Source organism: Epinephelus moara, chromosome 24, assembly GCF_006386435.1.
Source record: "Epinephelus moara isolate mb chromosome 24, YSFRI_EMoa_1.0, whole genome shotgun sequence".
Taxonomy (NCBI): Eukaryota; Metazoa; Chordata; class Actinopteri; order Perciformes; family Serranidae; genus Epinephelus; species Epinephelus moara.
In genome coordinates, this window is record NC_065529.1 from 21,069,947 (window position 1) to 21,091,653 (window position 21,707).

Consider the following 21,707-nt stretch of genomic DNA (forward strand, 5'->3'; position numbering starts at 1 on the left):
TGTGACACTTTCTCGTGTTACATCAAAGTCCAAACGCTTATGAAGAAAATAATAAATTGTCTTTTTGCCGCTGTAACTCCTTCACAAAGTACAAAGAAATAAAATGCTTTGGAGGAACAGAAACTTTAAAAAACCCCACATTCCTTCTTAGAAAAAGAGGAACAGCTATAAGCTCCTGACATGTCTATTTCCAGATTTCATTGCAAAAACACACGGCTGCACGGCGGATGTCAAAAAACACATTTTTATTAACGTGACTCTCACACACACACTCACACAAACACACGCTCCTACATTCAGTCAAGTGATAAACGTGGATACACGACGCCCTTCTTCATTTCTAACATGGTAATGTACAGAGATAAAGGAAATAATAATCTCAATAAGCAACAATATAAATGTCATGAATGGTTCAGATGAGGATAACATAACATCAAGCGACATGCATGCACATTAGTGGTGAGTTAAAGCCATAACTGAGGCCTAATGTCACACTTACACGTACTTTCCTTTGTCACACTGATAAAAATAATACAAAAAAAAAAAATCACTCTTTACATTAAAAATGCCCCTTCATGGCTCACAAATGTATCAAACCAGAACATGTGGTGCTTATTACATGAAAGCGTTCATGTTGATGCTGCAGGATTTTGGGTGACCTGCCCTCTGCGAGACCCCGACACGCTCTGTTAAAGCCGTGGATGTACATCATATATTCACCATAGGATTGATGCTTTCTGATACGCAGATTTCATTTGACTGTTGCATGTGCAACTTGTTCGACTCTTCATCATTCAATGTACCGGAAAAAAAATTAAATATAATATGAAGACGCAAGTCAGAGCAGCACACGGTCTGTACATGGTGTTTAACTCTTGGAACAATGGCACCCTCTACTGGCTACAGCATGACACTGCAGCTGGTAGTCACCACTGAGGAGTGTGTTGTAACGCGGCGATTCCCTTCACTGAGTCATGGTTTTGAAATAAGCATATTTTGGATTTATTTAGTCATGAGGAAATTGTGCAGATGCATGACTAGGCAGGGCGCTGAGGAAGTGAAAATGTAAAATCTATCAAGGATCATAAAAAACAGGAACTGGGGTTTTTTTCTGTAAAGTGGCCAAGTTAGCAACAAACCCTGCACACATAAAAAAGGAGGAGGAGGAGGCAAAGGAGTAACCAGGATCAGGGTGCTCATCCGCCACACAAAGTATTTCATCCTCTCCTCTGATTCCTCCTTAAATGTCCTCCATCACATGGACTCTCAGGCTGGGAAGCCAGCACAGCGAGTGTGTCTCCAAAGTCTGTGTGGTCAGAGCGAGATGTTTAAGTACCCTTAGAAGTCACTGAGGATGCTGATGTCGGCGAACTCTTTGCGGTAGCGGTGAGCTGACAAGGCGAGCAGGAAGGACCACTTGAGGCTCATGAAGCTCCACACACAGGACAGGTAGAGACTCCGAGGGTTAGTCAGGGCTGTGGGGGCGAGAGACACACACCATGACCATTAACCTGCTGATGTAACAGCTATAACACTTTCCTCAAGATGTTGTAACCTGGCTGCACTCCCATTCAGCCACAAGTGTCAGTGAGGTCGGCCACTGACATTGGGTGATAACCCCAGGACCTATACTTAGATAAACTTTTGAGAATTACACTTATGAAATCTTAATAGATCCAACTCAGGTGTGAAAATGTTCTCCCTGAAAGTGATGAGTAAGATTTATTGAGCGACCTAGTTACTGCAAAGTGAGTAACCTTTGAGAGCAACTCTCAGGTGATCACATGAATTCTCTGATTATGTCAGAGATAAGGATTTATGCTACTATGCCACAATAGCCAGTTTTTTAAAACCGTCATACAATATAATATTCTGCAAATACACGTGTGCTTTAAAAATTTTTAAGTTCAGTTTTTGTGTGACATACTTAATGTCTACAGTAGCATCAACCTGTGAATTTAAAGTAAACCAAACAGGAAACCAAAAAAAGTAAACCAACAGGAGCAGCAAAGAAATTCTGCTGCTGGTGAACAAGGTACAACAAATAAATCATAACAAGGAATGTAGTACCACATCGACAAGTGCAGACAATGAAAATGTACGGAGAGTGAAAAATCAAAGAGAAAATCACTACCAGCTTTGTACTCGTTTGAACGCATCATAAACGTAATGAATACAAAAAGAACAAACACTAGCTCTCGATAGGGCCATTTGTATTTTTTTATTTTTCAGTGTCAGTTACCATAGCTGGCCCCTTTATGACGAGCCAAACAGCGTTGGGAAAAAAAAAAAAAACAGATTTTTTTTTTACGTACAATTGCTTTCGTCAGTGTTTCTACCTGTTTAAATCTCGGGGTCTGTTTGTTTTGGAGAGAAAGAGACTTTTACTGATAATTCAGCTCCCTGTAAAAACCTCCTGAACGTCTGACTCTTAATTTATCAGAGAAAACAGGTGTGCACATATTAGCAGGTGCTGGGCTAGCAAACAACCCAAACAGTGACAGAGAAACACTGATTGGTAACATGAATCTGCCTAAACAGTATATTTTACCAGTTTTAATCACCTAGTTTTTTGTGCTGGAGAAGAAGAGACCTCCATAGATAATTCAGCTCCAAGGAAAAACATCCGGAACAATGAACACTGAGAGAATCCTAACCGGGAGTTTATGCTTGGCACACAGGGAGAAGTTTCATCTGGTTGCAATGTGCAGTCCTCACTGCTGCTAGATGCCACTATATCCAACACACTGCTCCTTTAAGTAACATTTTGGATTCAGGACTAGTAATGGAGTATTTCTTCTACCACCAAGACACCTGGAGCCATATTCACAAAGCTCCTAACTTTCAACCTAAAAACCTAACATTTTGTAGCAAGGAGTACTAGTGTAGTACTTGTGATTTAGGAAAGTGCTCAGAGCAACTCTGAGCAAGAAAGGAACAGAAACTTTGACCTTAGTGAGGAGGTGTGGTTGACCCTGTTGTTAGGTATGATGCATTCTTTTAACAGATGTGATTGGTTGTCCTTTTTTATGGGCCATGGACACCCAGTGGAAATGAAAGTAACTGTGTCACATTATGCGACCGTGGAGGTGCTGTGATTGTTTGTGTGATCACTCTGCTGAGGCGGTTTGAAATGGACCAAAGTCATCACTGCTGCACTGTTGCATTTTGCCAGTTGCCAAATATCTTATAGTTGTGATCACTATATTTCTGACATTACTGCGCTGGGTGGGAGATGTGAGCGCATCTCGGATGAAATCGACCACAAACATTATCCCTGCACGATCTGATCTGTAGCATTTCATTACTCACTGTCTTCCAGCGTTTGAAGAATATTTCTCCGACCTCTTTGTCTTTCTGCCATTTCCCCTTCTTCTAAAGAAACTCTCAAGTCCTTCTCCATACTCCGAACAGTTTTTCACCTTAGGAGCTCTCTTAAGGGATAAGATGCTTTATGAATTATTTTTATCTTTACCAGAATGTAGTCTTAACGTTCTTAAAAAACATGCTTCCTTGAAATTTTGTCAGTAGGATCAACTCTTTGTACTAGGAAGCTTTGTGACTACAGACCCTGAAGCTCTCTTAAATGTAAAGGAATTTAACTTACCTTAAAATAGCTTTTATTCTTACATTACTTTCTTTACTTTAATCTTTCATTTACGTCATGGCCCAAACCATGAAAAGCCAAATAAAATGTTAAAAAGGATGAAGTTGAAACAGCAATTTTTCCATTAACTGTAGTCTTGAGGAATGAAAATGCACTGTACTTTGCATTTTGTGTAAGAGGAATGACGCTTTCTGAACTGGAGAAACTTGCCCCACCAGTCTCCCTCAGGACTGTCAAATGGGCATTCTGAGAATTGTAGAAAATGTGCACATGTAGTAAACATAAGAGTCACGTTCAGGTGGAGCTCTCAGTCATCAGGTTATTCAGGTTCTTTCAGTAATTTTGTATCTGTTTATAGTGGTCAGCTGTGACATAAAAATCCTTTCGTTGTGAGCCACCAAAACATTTCAATTACGTATTCAAACATACACTAACATTTTGTATGATGGGGCACTTAGCTGTGTGTGTTCATTACCACACTACATCAGCACATTTGGTGAGGAACAACTGTGTGAGACAGTCAAGCGATGAAGAAGAACTTACACTCCTTGTTGCTGATGGCAACAGACAGGAAAGTGATGAAGGCCACAACTGCTAAAACAGAGAAGAAGACCCCCATGAAGAAGAAGAACTTGAGGCCCTTCAGCCAGGTCCTCCAGTGGTCCTGCAGGTACATGACGTGAGTGATGAGGGTCCAAAGTGCCAGCACACCTGAGGGACAAACACAACAACACGACAAGTGAGCTTTCAGACGAAATTGCTTTTTAGAAAGGACGCTGAATTAATCTAATAACTACAAATTCATTTTTGACAATATATTTTGTTTCCATGTCATCCCAATATGATGTAAGAACAAACTAACAGTAATGTTTTAGGCTACTTTTTATGTTTTTTGGAGCCATGATGTTAGTGTTGCACGGTGATGCAGGTACAATAATATCAAGGCACTCCTGTGCACTTTGGAGTTTCAGCATGTCGCTCCCGCTGCCTTTCTTTACATACCACCAAGGTTTTTCCTTTGTCCCATCCTGTGAATGGTATTAAAGCCCCCTGTTGTTGTTTGGCTGGAATTGTGCTGTGTTTGTTTCCTATTAACACCGCATTTTATTTTTAGCACGCACACAGAACAAACAGCTAGCGGACCATGAGGAGCGTACTGGATTAGAATCGCTGACTGCACCTTTAAGACTAGTAATAATTTTAAAAAAATGGAAGCCATGAAAATGATAATGTGAATGTTTGTTTCTTCCTTTAAAAAGTAAGAAATTGACTGTCAAAGCCTTGATGTTGTAGTTTCCTTGAATGCACCAACACAGAAAAGATTTTAAAAACACTCTCTGCTGATGATTTACCTGGACATACATTCCAGCTGCAGCATCTAAATCTAAAATCTGATGGTATGCTTCTCAAACACCGAGCGTAATATAAGTGTACGGTGAGCTACAACACAGTCTTTAAAGCAAACACACTCACAGCTGACATTAACTGGGGCTGTGTATTGGCAAAAATAGAATACATATCACGATACAGGGGTTATGGTTGTATATATTGTGATAAATTGCAATACTGTTAGCAAGGTGATATATGGTGATAAAATCACAAAATCTAATTTTATGAAAACTGTCATTGTTAAAAGAACACAGCACCATATGCATGAAAAAGTTAGCTTTTTAAAGCATTCAGAACGGTAACTTCTGTATTAGTATTTATCACAGTCACTGTAACATCCCATATAACAGCAATACTTTTTGTGCCATCTGAGTAAAGGAATTAAAATTTGCCTACATCAGTAAAAAAAATAAAATAAAATGACATTAAAAGTGCTTGCAGGATTCTTTAGGTAAACAAATAAATAAAAAATTGTAAACAATTAAAGTTGATACTGTTTTTGAGAATTGATACTACATCACAAAAGATGCTATTGCAATACTTAATTGTAACATTTTTTTCTTACACCCCTAAAATTAACTCCTCACATGTCACAGACATTGACCAGTGTTTGGACGGTCATGAACTTCTGGTGGTACGAGGGGTGAGAGTGCATTTCAGACACATCGTGACACAGCATGTTGCCAAGTGCTGAGTTAATGAATCACACTTCTTTCTTCATGTTCCCCTTTTCACAGCCGCAGGATTGTGAATCTCTGCCAAATGTAACAGCTAACCTGACTTCTCTACAAACAGTGACAACCCTCGCTGAGTCTGACAGTGTAACAGAGGGAACTGGGCTGTAGCAACCTGACAACAGCTCCAGTGTTTCCAGTGAGGGTTGGTTACATGTATGCAGGTCACTGATCATAGCTATGCGACAATGATACACTTTATGATCTTGAATAAAAATCACAAAAGAGCCAAGGTGAGTCAGTTTGATCTTTGGGAACTTGTATTATGGTTTAACAACACTGGTTACAGCACATCCTGAGAACAGATGAGGGCAGAGGTTACAGATATGGATCTGCAAACCTCAACAGTAACTCAAAGGTCATAACCATGGAAACAACTCTTCACATAACCCATTGCATAACTGCATAAAGCCAACTTTTGGGAGACTGAATGGGCTCTGACATTGCCATTTATAAGTCACAAATCTGAGCCCAGCGTCATGTGCACATTAAGGGTAAAACCAGAACTAAAGACACAAAGCTTCATACTAAAATTTACCCTAGATTAATATAGGGCCGGGCTAAATATCGATATTCTATTAATATTGCAATACAAGATTAGATATCATCCTACATTTTGGATATCGAGATATTGTAGTGTTGTCTTCTCCTGATTAATGGCTGCATTACAGCATTTTCTGAACTTACCAGACTGTTCTTGCTGTTCTGTTATTTGCCTTTACCCACTTAGTCATTACACCCACATTATTAAACTATTATTTATCAAAATCTAACTGTGTGTACATATTTTGTGAGAGCACAAATAGTCAACCCAACATTATCACTGCAATATCGACATTGACGTAAAATATTGTTTAATTTGATGTGCTCCATATCGCCCAGTCCCTTTTACTAACCTGGTGTAGCTACACATTTTGACAAATAAAAACATGTCTCAATTAGACGCCTGGTCTGGACTCAAGTGTCCTAAATCTCTCTTTCTGATGCGCTCTCTGTCCGAGCTAGATCAAATGAATGACTCAGGATTTATATACTATCTAAAGCCTAATTTTTATACAAGTAAGTGGTTCAAATAAACTATTTGATTGCATTCACTGAGCTTTGCTGAGAAACAGTTTTGTGTGAAAGGAATTAAAGGCCTGTCCCAAATAAAGGCTACTAATTCAAGTTTTACAATGAACAAAAATGAACTTGCGGAGACTTGAACTTATAGCTGCCTGAGAGTTTGGGTAAAAACCTCTTAAAAAATGTGCAACACTAGAACATGCATTGAAAAACCATGTTAATTAATATCAGATACAGTCAATTTATACATAGAATGACACATGCAAAACACTGATACTGACACTGATTAAATATTTTCAGGGGCATTTTGTATGTCATTATTTTGTTACATAATTGTATACAGCCTGGTCCATGTTTTAATAATTCTGCATTTCATAATGATTTTAATCTCCAATATTTTCACTAGCTTCTATAATTTTTTCCATGATCACTAAAGTGGTCCAAAAGTTGACCCTTGCACACAATGACAAGCTGAAACCAGTCAGATAAGAATTAAAAATCTGCTGCTGCCCTGATACTAAACAATACATTATAACCTGCCTATATGACACTGTTCATTGTCATGTGTGTCCTTCAAAAACAAGTCTGCCCTGTGATCTCTGTCAAACTGAAGGCTCATTTTACAACCTGCAGGTTTGGTACAGGGCACCTTCTGCCTGAGGGGGGTCACTGGTGTTAGAGACGAATAAAACCACACACACACACTGTGGTTTACTCTCACACACTGAAAGGAAAAGACAGAGTGTCCGACACACACACAGTGTTTACTCTACCTGACAGTCCTCCCATGGCTGCAGTCCACGGCTGTTTGAACGCGATGTTCCACGCCAGGAAAGCAGAAAAGCCCATGAGCATACCAAACGAGGCATAGCCGATACTGATGTATGTTTTATTCACCGCCATCTTCACTGAAGCAGAGGTGGTCGGAGAGCAGGGGCACGAGCTCGACGAAACGAGGACCGTGTGTGTGAGTGTGAATGTGTGTGTGTGAGGCAGCGGCGAGCTGGTAATTTCAAAACAACTGTATCCGGTTAAACCGCAAACGAGCCCGAGAGGACCAAATGTGACGAGTCGCGTGCGCCCTGCTGACTAATGACTGCTGTTATACAAGGCGCGCGGGGCAAGTGTGAAACATGACAAAGCGTTTCTGATCAGTTGTTCTTTTTTTTTGTTGGTCCAGCTGCAAGAAAAAAAACATTGCTTCAGTCTACGTCATCTGATACCAACCAAAGAGACCGTGCTCAGCCTGTAACCATGTACCTCTCACAGTGAGGGTGGACACAGCGCCCCCTGCAGGAGCAGAGGACACATAAGACATGTCAGCTCTTTGGAGAAAATGAAATATCATTTTTTTTTAAACAAATACTTCAATATCAATATTGTGACAATATTGTAGACTATTGGTGCCTTCACAAAATAACTACACACAACAGATTTTCTTATTAATAATCATCACTTATGTGGATATACCGCAAAACTTCAATTAAACGCCGAGTCCCAATTAAACGCCCAGTCTCTTTTAGTGGCCTGGTGTGGCACAGGTTTTGACAAATAAAGGCCTGTCTCAGTTAGACACCAGAGGCTAGAATGCTTAAATGTTTAAAATTGTCAATATGGAGATGCTACACATCGTTAGCTCTGTTGATTTCATTTTACTGAAACCATGAGCACCAGAGAAGACCGTAATTCATTCAGATTTACCAGTATGATAAATAAATAAGCAGTGACTTCCTTCCTCTGAAGCTGTCATAAAGTCAGAATGTGTGTCCATGCCTTGATTACCTGTTAAGTTATTCATATCCCTTTGGTCCATTAGGTCCACCGATCAGAAGAGTTTTTAGTGTGATGAATAGTGATGATTTAGTATTAAAACATGATGTATATCTGCTAATAATTAGTTTTAATCGCTTAGTGTTCACCATTAAATGTTATGTTTAGGACTGGAGCTTTAGGTCGCCGTACACATTATTGTCGGCCCAGTTTACTATGCAACTCAATTTTCTGACTCTCTTTTCAGTTAAGAAGTCATTGGCCTGTTCAAGTAAAAGACTTGAAAATATCGTCAGATGTGTTGTCAAGTGTAAACGTACTGAGAGCAGTAAACTGTGTGAACCGTGAAAGTTGTGGGAGCTGAAAGAGCTGAATAATGAGTTAGTTTTGTTGCGTTGTTCAAAGGTTAAGACCTGAGAGGGCTGAGGTGTAAAGAAAGTGTGAGCATTGAAAGGAGAAATTATTATGGTTTTATGCAAGAATTTTTATGTTTGAACATTCAAACTTTATGTTAAAATGCAGTGTGTAGCATTAAGTGACATCAAGGATCCACTCTGTATGTAAATATAAAAAGCTCATTCTAAGGAGACGAAAACACTTGAGTGCTAGTTTCAGGTGATTACACACTAATCAAGAAATAGTTATGAATATAATATTCCATGTATGTCAGTATATCCCCCTAAATCCTACACACTGGACCTTTAAAGTAATTTCTAATGCAACATTTAACATTCACTGGGCTTTGGTAGTCACTTAAAATGTCCAATTTGTGCCAACATTTGAACCTGTAATGCTTCTGTGATTAAAAATTACACAACCAACATGAGAAAAAACAAGTTAACAAATCGAATTGCAAAAAAAAATCCATCACCAATTTTAGTAATCAACCATGTATGTTGTTTTTTTTTGAGGAATACATGCTAAATATTCTTTTGTTCCAGATTCTCAAATGTGTCCATTTGCTGCTTCTGTCAGTCTTGTATGATCATAAACAGAAAGCATCATACATAATCACTGCAAGCTCGGGCTCTGGGAAATTGAGGTAGATGTGTTTCACTATTGTCTGAAATTTTGTCGACAAAATGACAACAACAATTGAGTAAAGGATCAGCAGCTTAATGAATAATACAAAAGTATTTACAGTAGATGCAGCCCTACAACATGGCACCTTTGGAAAGTAGTAAGATGAGTAAACATGGTAAAGAAAACGCAGCCTCAGTTTCACACTGCAAACAGGATCTGGCTGTCGCAACAGTCATTTCAAAGTAAAAGGAAATTAAAAAATATCTGAAAATGTATTCATGGCTAAATGAAAACATACGCAAAAGAGAGATCACACAAACAAAACACAAACGTCCTCATGACTAAATCAAACTAATGAGACAAATATAAAAGAAACGATTACATTCAACCCACCACCTGAAGAGAACAAAAAAATAGTCTATGACAGCAGTGTGATGATGCTCAAGCTGCGACATCAGTTTATAACAGACTTGGCAAGTAGTAACGGAAGAAGAATTCATCCAACTTCTTCTTCATGACCTTGATGATGGCTTTGTCTCGGTAGATGCGTTGAATCAACATGGTTTCTCTGGAGAACACCAACAGATCGCACCACTCCATGCCCGTCACCATCATCTCTCCTTGGATGTGCCAATAGTAGGAGTGGGACCTCTTCAGTTGCATGACGCCATCCTGGCAGAACAGGAACTTGCACTCGACGAAGCTTCGCAACGCAATGCATTTGACATGCATAAGCCCGTAACTGTGTGTTTCACTGGGGTCATACACCAACCCATCAGGCAGCGCCCCCAGCCACGGAGCTTCTGGATGGACAACCAAACCGCAGGGGGACCAGTTGACACATAAATGCTGACAGTATTCCCGAAATGCATCGGCCTTCATTTCCTCCTCTATCTGTTCCGTCTTGCACCTTCGGGTTCCTTTCTGTATCTTGTATATCAGGTACTCCGCATTGCTCTGACCAGGTTTAAGTTTGCAAATCTCCCTGAAACGGCTGGTCAAGCGCAGTTTCCGCAGATCCTGTACTACCTCCATGCGTCCACGTGTGGACTGCTCAAGACTGTGTGCTGCTTCCCAGGTGATCTGCATGACGTCCACATGTTCCTGTTCCTTGACACTGAGGGTAGGAAAAGAAGATATTGGTCCCAGTGCATGATGGCGGAGGGGAAGCGGCGGTCGAGATGGAGCATTGTCATAAATGATGTGATCCCGAGCTGACGGCACAGGGTGCTGGTAGGACAGGGGGCACCCTTTGGGGACTTTACCAAAAGCACAATCCACATATTCCACATTCTCTGTGAGGCCCATTTTGGTTATCAGAGGCTTCTTGTCCTCTGGATAGTCCTTGAAGGCTTCAGTTAGTCTTGCCAAAAAGGACTTGCACTCACTTGGGCTAGGAATGAAAGACTGGTAGGGTACCCTCCTGTACGAAACAGGTTGATATCATTAGAAAAAAAATACACACAAATATTATGACACATTTAAAAATTGCAGACAGAGTTCACTGTACTTACCTAGGTAATTCTAGCATGGTTTTCTGCAGGGGCGACACTGGCGTCTTCCGTTATGCAGCGAGAAGAGAAAAAAATCATTACTTCATGCTTTAGATGATAAAAACAAACCAGGATTGCAATTCAACAATAGAACCACCACAGGGAGTCATTTTTACCCCCCCCCCCCCTCTTCTGTAACAGCATCAGCCATGACAAAGCTGTCATTTCTTGAAGCAGATAAGCTGTTAATTTTTGTCCTTTATGAGAGAGACTTGATAAAATAGCTATTTTCAATTAGTTTCATGTGGTTTGTAATTTTAAAATTATTTTAGGCTACTTCATTACAGACCAAAAATGGCCAAAAAAAATATCTAAAAAAAAAAAAAAAAAAGGTCAAATAGGGTACATTTAAAATTCTTTAACAGACCTATAACAAACACAACCACATAATTCATGCATTTAAATTAAAAAATTGTAGAAGAAAAACAGACTAAAATCTAAATATGACATAGGCTAAAAAATGTTTTAAATAATACTGTGAATGAAAAATAAAACAGAGTTTGCCGTTGATTGATTTTACAGTAGCTTTATTTCATTACAGATTGAAAATCAATCAAGTACATTTTTAACACTAAAAATTAAAACCCTCGGCACGCACTGCAGCGCAAGCAGACAGATACGCAACTCAGAGCAGCATGTGTCACTGACACCAGACTCAGAGTGCAGCAGACCCGTGGAAAATGTCACCATCAGCATATTATTTTACATCAATAAAATCTATTTTATCATTATTTTGAGTCACATTGTTGAAAGAATTTAGTCGTCTGTGTTCAAGCAGGATAATAGGTCTCCATTCATTGCACGTCAGGCTTTCTATTTCCTTGTCGGAGATGTTTTTCTTTCTTTTTTTTAATAGCTATTCTCCCTTAACTCACCAGTAAAGAATACCTTTGTCCATTTCAAATAACCCGTGGCAATAAAAATATCCCTGTTCTCTGATTTACTGTGAAACTTTTTTAGGCAATTCATGCAACAATCAGACCAGATGACTTCTTTACTTGGCCTAATGGGGCCGGCCTTTATTTGTCAACCAACCAAAAACAATCAATCAGTCAATTAAAAACACAAACTGGAACTGGAACATGAAATCTTATAGGCTATGCCTAACAGACATTGCTTCTCGTTCTTCGAGTTTACATATGGCTAAAGGGGAAAAAAACAACCGTAAACAGATGGCATGACTAGTGTTGCGTTCAAGGTCCCCAAAAAAACGGGAGAAAAAAAGGCTGAATATTCTAAAAAAACTGATAATTTCACAATCGAATCCCGTGCCATCGAACAAAGCTTCGAATTTTTTGGGTCAGCCCTAAATCCCACATGCAAGGGGCTAGCCATAAGGTTGTTGTTTTCAGTAAGTTGGCCTTGAATAGCTGATGTTGTGTTACTTGTTATGACCTAAGGTGTATTTTAATAAACCTGTCTTTGGTTTAATTTATTCTTTCAAGCTTTATTCCTTCTCATCTTATCTGAGTTCTGTTGTATGTTTGTGCTCCATAGAACTAATTGCAAACTACAACTGTTTAGTAAGTTAAAGATGCGTTGCTGCTAACGACAGCTTGAAGTGGCGATGAGGTCTTAAAGTTTTTTTGGAAGGTCTTAAAAAAAGTCTTAAAAAGGTATTGAAATTAACCTCAGGATTCCTGCATATACCCTGGAGAAGATATCCGGAAAATCACAGATGAGCTCCAACAGACCCACTTGCAACAAGAAAAACTATTTACAGTATCCTACCCACACACACACTACTCACAATCAGCACACACACTGTACACTTTCACGGTGCACTGTCCACACACTGCACGGAAGCACATCATGCATGTTTTTGTAGTTTTGTTTTTTGTGCATTTGCGCTTCACAGTACAATTCCTCCTCCTCTGCTCGGGGATGGTCGGCAAGGGAGACGACACTGCAGCGTGTGCTCGCGCAGACAGACGACTCGCACTGACATGCTCACTGCGCAGCTGTTTGCAGAGCTCCAGAATGAAGTGTCGCCGGGTCGTGTTGGCAACCCCGGGTCGTGTTGGCAACCATGCAGCGCCGGTACAGGACCCAGGCATTCAGTGTGGCAATGTCCAGTACATTATAAAATACTGCGACTGGCCATCTTCTTGTTGCGGCTCGGGCCGAGTATCGCCTCAGCATCTTGTCCAGCATGTCAACTCCCACCTTTGTTCTATTGTAATAATGGACTGTCTCTGGCTTCTTTTCTGCATCATCGCATATCTCCACTGATGAATGCAGGGTGCTGAGGATGCAAACATTCTTTTTGTCTTCCCCCTGATAGAGAGTGAGTGTGGTTCTGTCATTCTGCAGCACTTTTGTGTCGTGCAGTGCAGCTTTCTGGTGCACAGAAGGAGGCAGGGACCGTCTGTCTTTGTTGATGGTGCCCACAAGGCTGGTGTTTTTGGCCAGGAGTTTGTGGGCAAGGGAGAGTGATGTACAACGGGTGGTTACATTTCTCCCCTTCCCTACGAAAGGCTCCATCAGTTTCAGCACCACACTCTCCTCTAGGCTCTGTGTTGCGGGGTGACTTGTATCTTTCCCCAGATAAGGAAAGCCATTTAGCATGTATTTTGTCTCCACATCAGCAGCGAGCCAAAACTTTATGCCAAATTTGTCCGGTTTATTGGGCATATACCGGGAAAATGGGCAGCGCGACTTTGTGGGGAAGAGCTGTTCATCAACAGTGATTTCTGCCCCTGGATTATAACAGGCGATGCTGTTCTGAATCAGTCTGTCCCACACCTCACTGATGAGGGCAAACTTGTCACCTGAGAGTCGGGTGTGCCTGGTGTCTTTGCGGTCAAATTGCAGGTAGCGCATAATCTCCCTGTACCTGTTCCTGGACATGGTGGTGCTGAAGAAGGGGAGACCCCATTCATTTGACCAGAAATCGTCCACGTCTGCATTCATCCCATAATGCACTCCCCTGGCTAACAGGAGTGCAATGAAGGCTTTCAGCTCAGCCAGGCTCAACTCCCAACCGTCTAATCCACACCGACGGGCCTCTGCCACTGTACAGTCGCAGATGTGTTGCAGCATGACACGATCCACCAGACACATGAACGCACTCAAATAGTCATCAATGTTAGAGCGTGCATGTGCAGTTGGACCAGCTGCTTCAGTCAAGGTGCTCTGTGACTGCGCTCTCTCAGTGCGTAATCCCGGCTTTATACGCTTCCACACAGTCCCATCATTTCCAGTTGCATGGCCCTCACACATATCTGGTTGATCCGACACTATAAAAAAATAATATAAAAAATAAAATTAGTTTCGCTAGTGCAGTAATCTTGCTAGAAACTACTGAACGACATTATATATATATATATATATATATATATCTTTATTATATATATAATTGGTAAACGCGTTGTAAGAGTGGGGGCTTGCCTGTCACAACATCAGAGGGCTGCTGTGATTGTGAGGGTGAAGCGGGCGGAGCCTCTACCACCGGAGGCCTGGGCCTTTTTCTGAATGCCGGCTCCGGTTCCTCATCTTCAGATGACTCATCCTCGCCAGGTGAAAAGGACGGATCATCGGTCTCTCCCTCGTCCAGTTCTTCTTCTCTCATTTCCACCGTTGTGTCTCCCCCGTCCGTCTCTCCCTCAATCACCTCTCCCCCATCTGACTCTCCGTCACTTATGTCCTGAAGCATCACCAGAACTTGTTTGACATTCATCCATTTTCTCCAGTTCATAATTAGGCTACACGATCCAAATCCCTCACTTTTCCTCTTTTCTATCTGTCTGTCTTTCTGTCAAAACAGCTAGCATTTCAGTTACAGTTACAGTATACAGCAGTTTCTGTGGGGGGTAAAAATGACTCATCCACGGTTCTAGGTATAAATGATCTTTTTTTTTTCCTTGTCATCCCACACCCCTCATAATTCACTAGATGATTATTAAACCCATGTTAGTAAAAGTCACGAACTGAGAGATGTTATTATGGGTGACAAAGCATTTGAAAATTTTTACCAGTTGTTATATAACAAATTTCTGAACCTAGAAATTATTACATCCATCTTTTTGTGGCAGTCTCATTTGACTGAGTAACAGTTTGGTCGGTTTATGCTAAAAATGTATATATAATTATATAGTCATATTGAGGTAGTTAGTCAAGCTAGATTTTCTGGTTTGATAACTGCTTGTGCAAATTTAAGAAATTAAGTTTGCTTAAAAAGGTAGACTATGATTGATTTTCCTTAACAGGAACACACAGTGTGTAGGGATTTCTCCCATCTAAAGTTGAACTCATATATTGCATTCAAACAGATCACTGTTTCAAACGTGTATTGCAACAACGGTAGCTGCTGTGTACCAAAAAGCTATGATAACATTGATGAAACCATGTCATCTGATACTTGATCGAGTATTCATTCAGGCTCCTACACAGACACACACGACACGAGTTGACAAACCCCCTCCTCACCATGCTGGCTGTGTTTACAATGTAGGACTGTTGGAGCGGGGGTATACAGAAACAAACCAATCACGTCTTGTCTTTTGACAACTTACAAGTGGCTCAAGTTCACACACCTCATCCCTCGCCACTGACAGCGGCGCTGGCCTGTGATTGTATCAGCCTGGCCTGCCTGTTAGGGAAAAAAATGACAGGCAGGCTAGCAGGCCAATCACAGCATCCCTTTTAAAACCTCTCTCCTTCAGCAGCTCTTTCCACCCGGGAAAGGCTACTCTGATGTTGACACTCTGGTCACGTTTTGGATTCCCTTTTGCGCTTTTTCTTTCCGTCTCCCGTGATGCTGCATGTGCATGATCCTGCATTTTGCTCAAAGAGTGGGACTTTGTTATGCTGCAGTAGTGCCAGGGTAGTAGCGAAGCGCCTCTTGCTCCTCTCCTTTGGCTTCTCAGTCACGCAGCGCTGTCCTGGCTCTCAGCGAAAATGCCAAAGGCGGGCCTCGTAGTGCTACATGTCCCTTGCTGGCGGGTGTATTTTCAAGATGGTGAACGTTATGGAACCCCCCAAACGACTTGCCCACACAATGTACAAATAAATATGAAATTCTCCTTTCATGAGAATAAGTCAGGTTATTGGTAGAGGTAATAATACACCAATGATGATATTTATGAATGCAGACCTTGATTTTTTCCAATAAACAACTGAAAACGATGTTTCTCAGCATGTACTCTCACAGCACCCAGGTGAGCTCGGGCTAGGTAGCAACCAGGTGCCAGACTGTAAGCAGCTGCAGGCATCTAACAGAAACGCCTCCCTCCCCGCCCGCAACTATGGAAAACTATTACAAAGTAACACTGTAAATGCGATCCGCAATGATTTCCTTTTTACTTTGTGATGGAAAATTCTGGTATTTAAACATATTTAACCTATAATGTTTTGTATAAGGTTACTTGTTTTGATGAAACTGAACTTCTAACCTAATGATATGTGTTGCTAATTTAACCCCTACTGTGACAGCAGTGAGAGACACCAAGGTCACGAGCCAGGGAGGCTCAGACACCAAGATTATGAGCCAGGGAGGACAACAAGTGTCCTTGTTAGTCTGAAGAGATGCTGTGTTTTCGGAATGTCAAGGCGCCACATATTTTGACTGTTGATGTACATGTGTTATGGGAACTATAAAGATAGCAGGGCGAGAGGACTTGCTAGGCACTCGCTCACTGACTGACTGTTCATGCGGTTGTATGTTTGAGTGTCTCCATTCATGAATGCTTATTAAAACTCAAGAAAGACAGCCGACGTGTGAAGACTTTTTCTTTAAACTGTTCATTAAATATTAGTTTTGCCACCACAACTTTTACCTTTAATTTCAGCTGCCAGCTGGTCTAAGAACACTGGACAAAAATTAATGAAGGGGTCAGGAACAACTACAACAGTTCACGTATACCAATTTCCCACCAAATTAGCTCTGACTCAAGAACTGGTTCTGTTCAGGGCTCTTTGAACCTTGGTACCATCGAGGAAATCAGCTTACATTTCCACCAGTTTTGAGCAGAGCCATTGTAATTGAGGATGCGTCATTAAAACAGGGTGTTGCACAATGCACAATTAAAGTAGTGGTCGTAGTAGCAGTAGCAAAATGGCAGACTGCACTGATTACCTGCACGCTTTTGTTCTATCTAATCTGCTAACAAAGTGCTCCAAAATCAAGGAAGTGGCAGAATTAATTGACTGACTAGTGACCCACATTGATGTAAGGCAATTATCATCTATATATTTACCTTTTATGTTGTTGTTTTTTTTAACTGCATTAGAAAACCTCTCCAGCCTGTCACATTCAGATTTATACCTCAATTGTGTTTGATTAATGCGGTTCTAAGGTATCGAAACAAACTTACCTTTAAGCTATTCGCTGATTTTGTTTCATGTTTGTCATGTTCGGATGTTTGACTTGTGCTTTCTTTATTCCGGGATGGCTGTGGGACAACTGTGACTCCTGCATCTGAGTCCGATGTGGAGCTGAACTCATCTTCATCAGCTGAGACTGTGGCCGAAGAGTCAGGGTTGGACTCAACCACTTTGATATGAAATGAGTCCTCGATGTAGGGCATGCTTGTGTCTACTGCTTCTTCTTCTTCTTCTTTTGGGTCGTTTTTCACACAATCTGGGGTAATAAAGTTATCAGCCTCCCCCGGCCCTTGTTGTTGTTGTCCTGATCCCCAGCTTATGTCATATTCAGTTTGCTCTTCTTTGGGTTTTTTAGGCAACGGTTCGGATATTCCCAAGTCCACCCTAGTGTTCAGCTCAGGGGGAGGATCTGTGACATCTGTGGCTGCCCCAGTGTAGTGGTTTGCATCTGTTGTGGAAAGAGAGACAACATTAGTACTTACAACCTATCCATCTCTTGCTTCAATGTGGGTGTAAGAAGTAGCCACAGAACTGAGCCCTTCAAAGCTGTAATTCTTCTAACACACCAAAAAACAAAGTTGTAGGGCACATGAAAATTGGAGACAATTGAAGAACTCAGATTTGGATGCACCCATACACTTTGGATGTTTTTTGTTTATTTTCTCTGTGCTTTTGTTTTTCTTACTGACGTTTTGTTGGTTTATATTCCCCGGGATATTTTTACAGTTAGATTGAAGGAAGGGCAAATGACTTGAGAAAAAGTGGGCTTGTTAAGCACTTATAAAGTGTTGACCCAAGATCACAGCACAAATCAAATGTAAAGCTCACTTACAAACCACAATAAAAGTTTAAACATTAACATCTGACAGCATCGTGTTGGATGGACTGCTGTGGGTGCATAACTTATACAAACAACATCCCTCTCTCAGCTAGCGTGCAAAAACGTAACGTTACTTCAGACAAAGCTACACCATGACCATAGCAACATCAGCTAAGTTAGCCTCCTCGCGTTACATTGTTTACTGCGACGTTTCACTATGGAGTTGCGCTAACGTTAGCCAAGTTAGCTCATTTTCAGGCTGATGCATATTAACTTCAGATTCATTATTCCAACTATTCAAGTTAAGTTGTAGTAACTAGCGTTAGTAAGTTGTCAGATCTGTAAAGTAACCAAAGCAGACAAACCTATCTTCGGTATCTTTATCTCGGGGCTGAGCACCATGTGCAGTACATTCCTCAGATGTTTGTTTTCCTCGTAGTACGCCTCCACAATAGTTTCAAATTCTCCAAATATCTCCACAGCCACGGCGGTAAACCGTTCAGTTAAAAAGCCCCGAAACTTCTGTAGTTTAATGTCCGACATCTTGAACAATAATGTTTGATTTAAAAAAAAATGTTTTGAGTTTAACTTCTCCTCGACGACTGCCAACGCGCGCGAATCCTTTAAGAGCGGAAATCAACCGGAACTTGAATATAAGGACTTCCGTTTTGAAAATTCTTCTTCTTTTGTTTGTAATTTATTTTGGCACATGAGCGCCCCCATGTGCATTTGTACCGAATATGATAAAGCATCAACTAGACATCAATCAATACAGGGCTTTATAACCATTCCACGACCTGCTGGGGTCCTCCATGGCATTTAACATTATTAATTATATACTTAAATTATATAATTTTATATATTATGCTATAGTAACGTTATACAGGCAATGTAATAGAAATTGATCACACAGGGAATAAAAGCTTCAGTAACACAACAGATTGTGGAGGATACATTTGTTACATTACTCTGAATTAACAGCAACCAAAGCATCTCAAACAATGGCACATTAAGAACATTACATTATTCGAATCGCCTCACAGCTTGAAACCTTTACTGCTGAGGCCAATTTGAACAACACCACTGCACCTGTCACGTGATAATGAGAGCTCGAGCGCATCTAAGGGCTTTATGGCTTTATCCAGATGTTTGATGGAGCAACAGCTAGATGTCTTGTGCTTTCTGAGATATACTATCCAAAACCAAAGTAGAGATGAGGGTGATAGAAGATGTGCTGCATTTAAATAGCTACAGGTAAACCTGCTTTATATATTCTGTTTGCTAACATTGAAGTTTGAGTTTCTTTGACCCAGTTTAGCCAAGTGTTATTACAAGGAGCGACACAAAGTATGCTAGCTCACATAACACACCGTTTAAATTATATTTGTTCATTAAGTAGGTGACATAGGTCCAACACCAATTTAGCTAACTACGTTTTAAAGCTAAACATAGTTATAGTTATCTATACTTTGGGACGCTACTATAGTGTTACGGAATGAGGAAGGAATTATTGCAAAATATTTTATTTTCAATACATTTATTAAAAAGTCATTAAAATATTAATAGAAGCAGTCAGTCCAGTGAGAATAAGCAGTGTTCTTTTGGTGCTGACGTATGAAGCTGGTTGCCATGGAGTCCGACCAAAACTGTATATATTCAAGAAACTTCTGAAATTCATCATTTCACTCTGAGACATTGGAGGAGAAACTTTCACTCGACGATTTCTAAAAACAAAAACTGAGCAAGTAATCACCTGAAAAGAATTGACTGGTTCATCATGGAGACTGTAAGAATATAACAGTTTTATTAAAATATATTTTTCAAGTTATTTTACTGGACGCCTCAACTGAATTTCAGCCGTTAGAAACTTGGAGAGCCCCAGAATCTGACTTTCATGGCTTGATTTCAGTCAAGGCATCGAAAATTTGACAGTCCAACAGACTTTCATGGCTGAAATTCAGTTTAGGTGTTGAATAAAGTACTTTTTCAAGTCATTTTACTCGACGACTCAGTAGGTTTTCAGCCGTTTAAGATAAACTTTATTGTCCCGCAAGGGAAATTCATCTTGGGCAGTATAGTGCAAACAGCTGCAATATTCACATACATACATACATACATACATACATACAGTCAACACAGACAAGTTGCCAACATAGTACACTGAGTATGTTACAGTTACTGACTACTGGTGCAAGAGTAGTGCAACCATTTGCCTTGTATGTAAGGTTACAATCAAAGGGAACTACAGGTATTGCACTGGCCTATCTCAAAGTGCAAGTGAGTGCAGATAAAAACAAATAAATACAGAGGTCAAATAAAAACACCAGTAAAAACAGTTACAATTATATTAAATCAGTTGCAGGACCATAGTGCAAATAAAAACAATACTAGATAAGAACAACAATAACCAGACCATTTAGGCATAAAATAGTCCTGCGCACATACGGCTCAACCAGGGCATCGCAGGGCCAGCAGGTGAGCAGGCAACCACCTATTAGCATAATTGAGGAGAATTCAGTAATAAGCAATGGTAACAGTGATTAACGGTGAATTGATGGTGAATTTGACGGGCAGGGGATCAGAGGTTTAGGGGTGCTGAGCACCCAAAGAGCTGCCCAGCCAGGCAAGATAAATTTCACTGTTTTGTACATTTTAACACAATTTCATTCCCACATTTGTGAAAGAAAAGCACAACACTTTTTTGGCAAAGTCTGTGACTAAACCTGATAAAGGTTATTTAAATGCTGAGCCACAGCAAAAGAGGAATGGATTGGAATCATAAAAAGAAACATATTGTAACCCTAATTTCTGGGGGAAGACAACTCATTTTGATACAGCAGCTCCTCAACATACACACACAGTATGTATGTTTCTGGAGTAAACCAGACCCATAGGCAGGCATCAGGCAGGAGATACAAAATCCCACTGGCCAGAAAAACAATTTACAAAAAATCATTCATTCCAACTGCAATAACAGCCCTCAACAGCAGAGGAATTACAGTGCTTTGATCATGACTTGCTGCTGGTCCTTTTCTTTTCTTTTAAGTGTCAATGTTTTGTACATGTACCTTTTTTGCGTGTTTTTTTAGATCGTGTAAATGTCTTGGATGTGTTTTAAATGTCTTCTGTGTGTGTGTTAACCTAGTGTTGAGCCCTGTCGAAGACAAATTTCTGTTGCCTTTTGGTTCCAGACAATAAAGTGTTCTATTCTATTCTATTCTATTGTATAGACATATATACATAGACGCCGCATCGACTGCCTGAGCGCGTCCTCGCCGGCCGCCATCTTGGATGGGTCTCGCTTCGCCTCCACAGTGCATTCACTTCTATTGAGGAAGGAGCTGTATGCACAAGTAAAATAGAATAACTCACTGAATTTTCAACTGATTTTCACGCGGTTTGGTTTGTTACAAACGGCACAC

General features: G+C 40.5%; 2 protein-coding genes across 2 annotated transcripts; both read right to left on the minus strand.

Moving 5' to 3' along the window:
* Nucleotides 1-229: 229 nt before the first annotated feature.
* On the minus strand, nt 230-8,020 carry slc48a1b (solute carrier family 48 member 1b). Its single transcript, XM_050037634.1, has 3 exons — nt 7,569-8,020; nt 4,151-4,318; nt 230-1,475 (listed from the first exon to the last, which is right to left on the minus strand). The coding sequence occupies exons 1-3, from the start codon at nt 7,696-7,698 to the stop codon at nt 1,339-1,341; spliced, it is 435 nt and encodes a 144-aa protein (XP_049893591.1). The 5' UTR covers nt 7,699-8,020; the 3' UTR covers nt 230-1,338.
* A 2,027-nt stretch (nt 8,021-10,047) lies between these two features.
* Nucleotides 10,048-18,928, minus strand: LOC126385535 (uncharacterized). Its single transcript, XM_050037305.1, has 5 exons — nt 18,651-18,928; nt 17,456-17,913; nt 14,532-14,787; nt 13,096-14,380; nt 10,048-11,011 (listed from the first exon to the last, which is right to left on the minus strand). The coding sequence occupies exons 1-5, from the start codon at nt 18,826-18,828 to the stop codon at nt 10,048-10,050; spliced, it is 3,141 nt and encodes a 1,046-aa protein (XP_049893262.1). The 5' UTR covers nt 18,829-18,928.
* Nucleotides 18,929-21,707: the final 2,779 nt, after the last annotated feature.